The sequence below is a fragment of the Lactuca sativa genome, chromosome 8, assembly GCF_002870075.4.
Source record: "Lactuca sativa cultivar Salinas chromosome 8, Lsat_Salinas_v11, whole genome shotgun sequence".
Lineage (NCBI taxonomy): Eukaryota > Viridiplantae > Streptophyta > Magnoliopsida > Asterales > Asteraceae > Lactuca > Lactuca sativa.
The window spans coordinates 180,389,857-180,399,627 of NC_056630.2; the positions used below are offsets into that span (position 1 = coordinate 180,389,857).

Below are 9,771 nucleotides of genomic sequence, written 5' to 3' on the forward strand. Positions count from 1 at the left end.
GCGGTGATATCCCTAAAAATAATTTGGGCTACTTTAAAAAAAATTAGGTTATTTCTAAATTATAAATGCAAATCCATACTAGTCCAGTAAGTTGTCCAAACTTCTTAAGTACAATTGGCCAAGTGTTTAACACAAAATTAGTTTAATGAAACAATAATTGTGAAAAATAGGAAATCTTCAACTCAGCAAACAAATCCACGTTCTCCCGCCTCCCCTGCACAGATGTTAGACTTTGTCAAAACAGTGCCGTGTTGGGACTTGATACGTTTCCTGACAAACTTCCTATATAACTCCACAAAGGTAATCCGCCAACAGGAACACATCTTCTGTATAAGAAACCTTTCATTCGTACTCTTAATCAAGAACGATCTACCTGTATGTATCGATGATGGCTCAACCGAGCTATGCACCTTTATCCTCTCCAATCTCTGTGATAGGGTCTCGGTTCATGGTGCCATATCAATTTGATATTATAATTGATAGAAATTCAAAAGGAAACCTTGTGATTACTGATACGAACCATAAAATCTTGCTCAAAGTGAAACCATGTGATGCATCTTATCAACAGGTGCTACTCGATGTTGATGACAAACCCATTGTTATGATGCGTAAGAAGGTGACTTTAAGTTCAGTTTTAATACTTCTTTTTTGTTCTTTGGGTTGTTTTTGAAATTCGGAAGCTAAGTTTCACATTGAAATGGACTGATTTATCTTCCAGATCATGAGTGAACACGATAGATGGCATGTATTCAGGGGTGACAGTAAAAGCAAATCGGACATGGTATTTACCACAAAAACACCTCACGTGATCCAATTTAAGACCAATGTACATGTGTTCTTGGCAAAAAAAATCAGTAGTAAAGATGTTTGTGATTTCAAGATAAAAGGAAGCTGGTCGAAGAGAAACTGCACTATTTCTATGGGAGATACTTCAACAACTATAGCCCAAGTAATTTATATACATATTAGTTCGTTTTCTATATTTTCTAGTGGATATCCCTATTTTCAGTTATGTGATATAACAAGATTTGGTAATTTCATTAAGGTAAAGCTCAAGCTAAAGCTAATTAACTGACTTATTCTTGTAGATGAATAAAATGCAATCATCTGAGAATATAAAGTTGGTTAAGAGCAAATTCATGGTGACAATTTATCCCAATGTTGATTACGCCTTTGTGGTTACACTTATAGCTATTGTTGAGGCTATGAAAAGCTCTAACACAAAAGGTGAAGTTGCTGCGGAAGCTACTGGATCAGGGGTGGCTGAAGTACTTCTCGGTGCAATTTTTTCGTAGTCATATTTGTTGCATTCTCTATGCCTAAATCCCCCTGAATTGTTTCACGGAATGATATCATTTACCATGGCTATGGATATTGTATGATTAGAAATTAAAACAGACACCGATCAGGCCCAATCCAATAGGGTGCGCAAGTTGGGCAACGACCCCGAGCCTCACTATGGTTCGGGCCCAAAATTAATTCTATTTCATTTTGTATATATAAGTTTTGTTAACAAATTTATCAGTATGATACAATTTTTTAGGTCGTTGCATATGTTATTGATACTGCATGATCGAATATCCTATATGTAATTTTTATGCATTTGCCTTATTTTATTGAGGGCCCATTTTCTTCTGTTAATTTTTTTTATTTAATTATACGTTTGAATTATATGTCCTAACTTTAGTGAAATGGAATCCAAATTACAAAACCGGTCCTTATATTCTTTTTCATTATACGTAAATCATCTAAATTATAGAAATACTCTCGACTCTTTTTGATTTTTGACAAAATATCCAAACACATATTTCATTTAAAACATTAGTGTTTTAATGACAGATTGTCATGCATAATTTTCAAGTTTATATATATATATATATATATATATATATATATATATATATATATATATATATACACACACACACACACACACACCAGATTTTTTTATTTTGCACCGTCTTTTAGTGTATAATAACTATTATTTATAGGTTTGCTTAACGAAAATGATAATTTTATGGCTTTAATTTTCGTAAATTGCAAGGTCTACTCAACGAGTTGGATGCCCTAACTCGTCGAGTAGAAGCGGATTGGGCCACGTGTGTAAGTGACCTACTCGTCGAGTCCAAGATAGCACTCGACGAGTAGGAGCTGGAGGATGAAACCCTAATTTTTGGGGTTTTGCACCCTATTTAAAGGATCATAAGCCTCTTTTATCCCCCTTACAGCCTCTTGAAAGTCCAACAAACCCTAATACAAGTGTGTGCTTCATTCTTGTGTGTTTCAACCTTGGAAAGTGGATATTGGTGAGAAGAGCTTGGAGAGCAAGTGGCTAGAAGCAAAGAACATGTGAGGAACTGAAATCTACCTCAGTTAGCATCTTTTGGAAGTTATCAAGTCGTTACGTTGACCATATTTCCTTCTATATCTCTTTTAGTTAAATATTAGGGCTTTTCTAGCATATTATGAAGCTATTGTTAGGTATGAGGTAAGATCTGAAGTTGTAACTTCAGATCTAAACTCTCTTTGGTCTCTATGTCCATAAAGCTTTCAGCTTTAGCATGTATGAACCTCTCCTTGAGTGTAAAACTCCATTACAAACTTGGTTTTGACATTATAAGACTTTAGAGCCTTGCATGCACGTAAAGTTTGCAACTTTACCTGATAAACATGCCTTGGGAAGCTGGATCTTCAATATGGAACCTTAAAATGGCTTAAAAAGCATTTGAATGGGTAATAGACTGAAGGGACTCGGCAAGTTGCATGGTCAACTCAGTGAGTCCGATGTAGATTGTCGTGCAAGGACTTCTGAATGGACTTGGCGAGTCACTGGGGTGACTCGGCGAGTCAACTTGGGTTTTCCTGACCTTTGGACGCGCTTGGACTCGACGAGTTGCAGGGAAACTCGACGAGTCAGTGGGGGGTTTTCATGACTACTCGGGTTCTGGAAGGACTCGGTGAGTCTGTGACTGCACTCGATGAGTCGGGTCAACATGGATTGTTGACCTTGATCATTGACTTTGAGTTTGACCAAGGGTTGACTATTTGACTTCTGGAACATTTTGGGAGGTTGGAAATTTATACTTATGGTTCTATGGTGAATATAAGTGGTGGAGTTTGTGGCAGTGATCCAAGAGTTTAAGCTTATCTTTCAAGTCGACAGTTGCGAGGTGAGTTATCCTCACTATACTCAAGGGTCTAAGACACCAAGCCCGATCCTTTTTGGATTGTTATCCTGATATGTTATATGTTGTTATGATCTATTAGATCAGTATCATGGTAGATAGGATGATATATGCTGTTATAATCTGTTAGATAGATATCCTAGTAGATAGGATGATATATGTTGTTATGATCGGTTAGATCAGTATCCTGGTAGGTAGGATGTTGTATGTTGCTATGATCTGTTAGATCAGTATCCTGGTAGATAGGATGTTTTTATGTAGTTGAGGGTATTCCATCCCGAGGATGATATGACCCTTGTATGTTGTCTTTTTATACTATTATATGATTATCTGATATAGGTGCATATGTTTGATTGGTTATGTTTTCATTCCAACCTAATGGTTGAGGGCCTGGGGTATTCCAACCCGATGGTTGATTGGACCTATAGTATGTTGGCATTCCAACCCGATGGTTGAGGGCCTGGGGTATTCCATCCCAATGGATGATTAGACCCATAGTGTATGTTATATATGTATTGTGTGTGGGCATTCCAACCCGATGGTTGTGGGCCGAGATTATTCCATCCCGAGGATGATTAGACTCGTAGTATGTTGGCATTCCAACCCGATGGTTGAGGGCCTAGGGTATTCCATCTCGATGGATGATTGGACCCATAGTATGTTGTTTGTCATTATATGTGTATTGTTATGTGTATGAGTATTTTGGGGGTAACTCACTAAGCTTTCGCGCTTACAATTTCATTTTATTGTTTTAGGTTTAGTAGATGGGTGCGGGAAGACGAAGGCATGACCGTACACTTCCTCGATTGATGATTATGATTTCTGGGAACTCTGATGTTTAAACTATTTTGAAAACAAATTGTAATGACTAAATGGTTTTAAATGATTTAGAAAGTTTTAAATTGGCTCGAATTTTATGGATGTTACATGAAACCTATAAGGATACCATTGAATTGGTCCCTTCTTGTTTGTTCTCATTATACTAGGGTTTAATCTTCGTGACACCCAAGTGACATCATATGTCTAAGTGAAAGGAAACTTTCCAACATGGTGGGGGATTGTTGGAAATTATGAAGGTATAATAACAAGTTGGGTATTTTTCCTTTTTCGCACATTGATGGGGAAAGAAACCTTGTGTAGGTTTATAAGTATTGTCCATTGATAGGTCTTCAAAGGCTTTAGTGGATCAAAGGAATGGGCCAAGCTGCCTAGCCTAGCACTAGCCGACGCTACTAGTGCGCGAAATGGCGCACTTGGCACTTCGCATAAAGCATCGGTCGCTGACGAGATTTTATTTTTGGCTAAGTTCAGGTTAAGTCAGTTTCACCAATCTGCTTAAACAGTTGACTTCGTGGATATGGCAATATAATATTCTAGAAGGCTTATAAAACGGCTAGCTTTGAGAGTAAGTCATCGCCCTAGAGTTTTTAGGGGGCGGCCCATAATGGGCCCCTTTATTGTCTTCTAGGGTTTCGATAGCTATAAATACAAACCTTTGGGAGCCATATTTGATACACGATCTTCAAAGCTCTCTCTGTGTGTGTGTGTGTGTGTGCGTGTGATTTCTTCCGCTTTCTAACCAATATTAGCGAAGTAAAAACTTTTAAAGATACGATTCCGATCCATATAGTTATTCTACGATCAAGATCAGTCGTCGACATGTTCATTTTACATTATTGTTTCATCTTTACTTTCGTCCAACAACAGGACAACCTGCTTCTACTTCTTTCTTACAAATAGATCTGATCGTGAATGAACAATTTGATTTTTGGAAAAAACTTGGTAATTAGATTAATAATAGTTGGATCTGTTTTTCCGCAATTAATCATCAATAATATTCGTCGATTTCCTTGTATGTCTATTGATTTGTTTTACAACAGTATTTTGGGGCATTAGGTGTATGCTAATTGATTAAGTACTTTAGTCTTTATATTAGGGACATACAAGTTTTATTTTTTTGTATTTTTTTTGGTGCCAATTACCTGTTCGCATTGGTGTTTTATAGTATTGTTCAAAAAAAAAAAGATGAAGTGTCTAATATTTCAATGTGTAAAAATAAATGGTGTGTGGCTTGTAATAGGAATGGGGATGAAGAGGTTATGGTTAAACTGATAAATGATATAGAATTGTCATTGTTGTATAGTGTATACTAGATGAAATGAAAATTTTGAATTTTGTTTTATATATTTTGTGACAACCCGAAATTTCCATTCTGTACAACAATTCCATTCAATAGAAGTCAAAACAATTTCTGGAAACTTTCAAGCTTTTTGGAATAAGTTTGAGTATTTTAGGATTAAACAACTTAGGAGATATCGGGAGAGAGGATGCCCTAGAGTTTATTGTGCAACAATAAAGTCCCGACACATCAAAAGTTTAGAATTTACGACCTAAACAAGGAGTTTACGGTCGTAAACCCTATAGGGAAGTGGTATAAAAGTGACACTTAGTTATTTTATCACTTTTCCAACTTTCAAGATCCAAATCTCAAACTCTCTCAAGTATCATCCAAGTTTTCTTCAAGATCTTCAATCTAGTAAGTGTTTCTAGCCCTTTCAAGTTATTATATTACCTAATCTAGTGTTTTAACACACATCCATCCGTGAAAATGTTCGAAAAGGTTGATTCTTCAAGTTTCACCAAGAACACACACTAGTGTTCTTGGACATTTGGCTCATTTCAAGCTTGTATATTGTAACTACTTCTATCCTAGAGTATCATAGAGCTTATTATACTTCCATACATCAAGAAAACACAAAGAAACACCAAGATCAAAGGTGTTTACGGTTCAAGGTGTTTACGGTCCAAGAACTCCTTGAACCGTAAACCCTAATTTAGGGGCCAAAGTGACCCTAGTCCCTGCACAAGCTTTGGAAACTAGTCTAGACTCATTCCACTATATGTTTAGGACTTGAAAACATCAAAATACCATAATCCATATGGGTTTATGGTAGTAAACCCAAAAGGAAATGGCCTTAGGGCCGTAAACTCCTCAAAGGAGGGAAATGGTGCCCTAATCTCTTCCAAAGGCTTAACCATCAAGTAGAAATGCTTCTAAAGGACTAGTAGAGCTTCAAAACAACAAATTGTCAAAAGAACATGAGTTTACTGCTGTAAACCCTTGTGTTTACGACCGTAAACCCATGGGGGTTATGGTCACAAAACTGTAAACTCCAAGGGAGTTTACCTTTGAACCCCAAACACAATAGCAAGGTCCTACAACACTTAGATGCAATCCTTATGACTTGTAGCACTTATATAAGGTGTTTTACATGTCTTAGGATGTCTTAACTTTGTCAATTAGTAGTTTAAAGACTAATTGGATACATATATGTGTTATTATATGTTAACTAGGATCATTGATGTGTCCAAGTCCTCACTTGACACCTAGCATCCTACCTTATCTGTTCATCCAAACCACCAACTACAGGTGAGTTTATACCCTTTAATCAATGTTTTAAATGATTTTAAATGCTTTAATGGGGGGAGGGGGAATACAAGTAGAAAACAACATGTTATAGATTCAATCACATGTGATTTATAACTGTGTTTTCAACCAACTGGTTTCACATACTTCAAAATGTGATACATGAAATGGTTTTCTGTCTTAAAATACTTTGTGATCAAATGAATTACTTTTGAAATGTTTTATAAAATGACATCAAGTCATTGTTATTTATTGTTCAAAACTCTTAAATGTTTTACAAAACCTCTTTCATTTTCTTGATCAAAACAATATCTATACACTTATGTTCATATATATATATATATATATATATATATATATATATATATATATATATATATATATATATATATATATATATATATATATATATATATATATATATATATATTGATATGAGAACATTCAATCGTCGTTCAATTCCCACACTCTTGGGTAGCAAGGGTGTATAAACTGTCTTGGACATCTATTACATTCCAGTAAACTATTATAGAGATAGTTTAGGGGATACAAAACATTATTCCTATTACAAGGAATTACACCGAAGTCAGTTCATTCATGAGTCTATACTAAATGCTATATGAAGAGATACACTTACGTAGATCCTCTTACATGGATACACTTACATGGATACTTTTACCTAGATACTATATGATGAGATACTATTACATATTTTACATGTAGATTAGATCTGTCTATCCTAGTGCAAAAGGATACTTTGCAGGTCTAACCATTCCTATAACCTCTGTTAGCTATAGAGGTAGATGCACATCTATGGATGTCTACAGTTGATACCATTACAGGTATACTTAAGGGATTAACTATTCCTAAACCCGGCTGCTAGCAACAGAGGTAAATGTACATCTACGAATGTCTACGGTTAATACTATTCGACATTTATAATGTTGTGTTTATCCTAGTACCAAAGGATAATACTTAAATGTTTATATTTTCCCTATTACTTTTATTTTGCTATACGTTCACATAAACGATGAGGTAGACTATATATTGTTAATAGTAGTCGTACAGGGGAAAAAGCATCTTTTTTACTTTCAAAACATTTTGGTCTTGGTAGAAGACTACTTTTATACTAGTAGAAAATATGGGATTTTCTAGGGTCTTCATAATTATCAAATGTTTCATTCAAAGATTTTCATGGCATTCCTAACAACTTTCCAAAACAGAGTAATGACACTTAAATACTTATGAATTCACCAGCTTTATGCTGATCTAAACTTTCAAAATAACTTGTATTCTCAGGTCACCAGTAGACAGGTACGATGACCAGGTTTTGAGAAGACAGAGCATAGACAAGATTCGTTTTTTATTTTGATTACATATTTTGTTGTCTTATTACTATAAAAGAACACACATGTATTAAAACTTTACTTTTAATGCAATGGATGATGTTGTTGCTTGTTTACTACTTTACATTGTTATGATACTTCATATGACGTCCTCCACCCTTGAACGTTTCCGCCGTTCTTGGTTTTGGGGTGTGACAGATTGATATCAGAGCTTTGTGTATAGTGAATATAGTATATCAACCCATAAAAGATATACTAACTATAAATACATTGGGATTAAAACACTCTGACTAAGAGTTTATACTTTTAAATAATAAAATATTTAAGTAAGTATACGTGCCTGCATTCATACTAAAATCAGTGTCACAATGACAAAAACAAAAGTATTACGATTGTTGAATATCACAAGTAAGCTTGGGGATGTATGGTCAATCTTGGGAATGGTATAGCCTGATCAACTATGCTGGTCCGAGGAGTGATTAGCATATGCCCAAGAATGGTTGTGATGTGGCAACAAGTCCAAAAATTTACCAACACAACTACAAAGAAATACCATAGGGGTATTTGGTCTTACTGTAATTACTTATTTTAGAACTAAATAGATTATTATTAATATGTCAATAGTTGTTTAGTGGATACACTAAGGTTATATGCACTAGGATGTCATAGACTTAGAATTTATGAATCTTTGCTTTATGTCCTGTCCTCGTTGGGTTAGGGGCTTAGGGTTAGGGTCACTTATTCGAAGGTCTATCCTATCCTAACTACATATAACTGGTATGCACTAAAAAAGTATTGAAGCAATTGATAAAGGTCATCTTATAATTATCTTAGTTAGTTCGTCTATTTAGTTATTTCTTATATCCTTTTTCTCCCGTAGATATCATGGCTGGATTCTATCCCCACGGCGACCCGCACTTCCCAAACCAAGGCAATGTTGGATGGCTAGAGGAAGAACCAGAAGATGATCACCAAATCCCTTTGGATGATCACCATGCCGAAGGCTTCTCTGATAGTTCTGACTCGGAGCCGAAAGTCAACAACCTACCTCCAGCTGCTCAAAACCCAAACCCTCGCCCGACATTTCAAGGACCCACACCTCTGTGGGCCACAAACTTGAATATATGGAGCCAGGAACAGGGTCAACCTATCCCCTACAATGGAGACAGAAGCTTCTACAACCTCAGTGAGGGAGGTTCAGCTGATTGGGTCCTACCCATCATGGTTCGTAGGATCTCTCGAAATGACATACAAGGTCGAGCAGCTATCATTCGAATCATGGAGATTGACGCCAACTCTGGCGTTAACACAGTACGCATTCGCCAACTAGAGTCTGCTCAGAAAAGGACTCTGGTCCGCAATGCAGCTCTACAGAGAGAACTTGCTGAAACCCAAGCTGAAGTCAAGGAACTTCGAGCTCAGCAAGTAAGAGCTGACAGGCGTATGAGGGACCTAGAACGCCTACTGTCAGGATCAAGAACTCATGCTAGTAGTTCTCGTCGCCGATAGAATGTCATCGACTTCTCTTTTGGATATAACCTAGTTATGTAAAAACTCTGGTCTAATTCCCTATCTTTGTAGATCTTAGAAAGCTAGGTCTTGATACGATCATAGTTCTGTCAAAATTTTCCTATCTTGGTTGATGTAAGGCCTACTTCTAGGCCATTTTCCCCAAACTTGTTACATCTGTAATTCCAGTATTATTGAAAGATATCTAATCATGTGGAATTTATTATCCTAATGCTATCATCTTCATTCAGATGTGTTATTAAATTGTGTTGTTGGACTATGGAGAGTTAGTCCATGAGTCACT

At 36.1% G+C, this 9,771-nt stretch overlaps 1 protein-coding gene across 1 annotated transcript; it reads left to right on the forward strand.

Annotated features, from left to right (window-relative positions):
* The first annotated feature begins 300 nt into the window (after positions 1-300).
* On the forward strand, positions 301-1,611 carry LOC128125835 (protein LURP-one-related 10-like). Its single transcript, XM_023881988.3, has 3 exons — positions 301-616; positions 719-949; positions 1,089-1,611. Exons 1-3 carry the CDS (start codon positions 386-388, stop codon positions 1,293-1,295), a joined length of 669 nt encoding a protein of 222 aa, XP_023737756.1. The 5' UTR covers positions 301-385; the 3' UTR covers positions 1,296-1,611.
* The last annotated feature ends 8,160 nt before the right edge of the window (positions 1,612-9,771 follow it).

Bases quoted from the DNA above. Each gene is read 5' to 3' on its own strand.
- LOC128125835 (XM_023881988.3), top strand. From the start codon at position 386: ATGATGGCTCAACCGAGCTATGCACCTTTATCCTCTCCAATCTCTGTG. The intron at 617-718 runs GTGACTTTAAGT...TTTATCTTCCAG, and splicing joins TTGTTATGATGCGTAAGAAG to ATCATGAGTGAACACGATAG. The intron at 950-1,088 runs GTAATTTATATA...TTATTCTTGTAG, and splicing joins CTTCAACAACTATAGCCCAA to ATGAATAAAATGCAATCATC.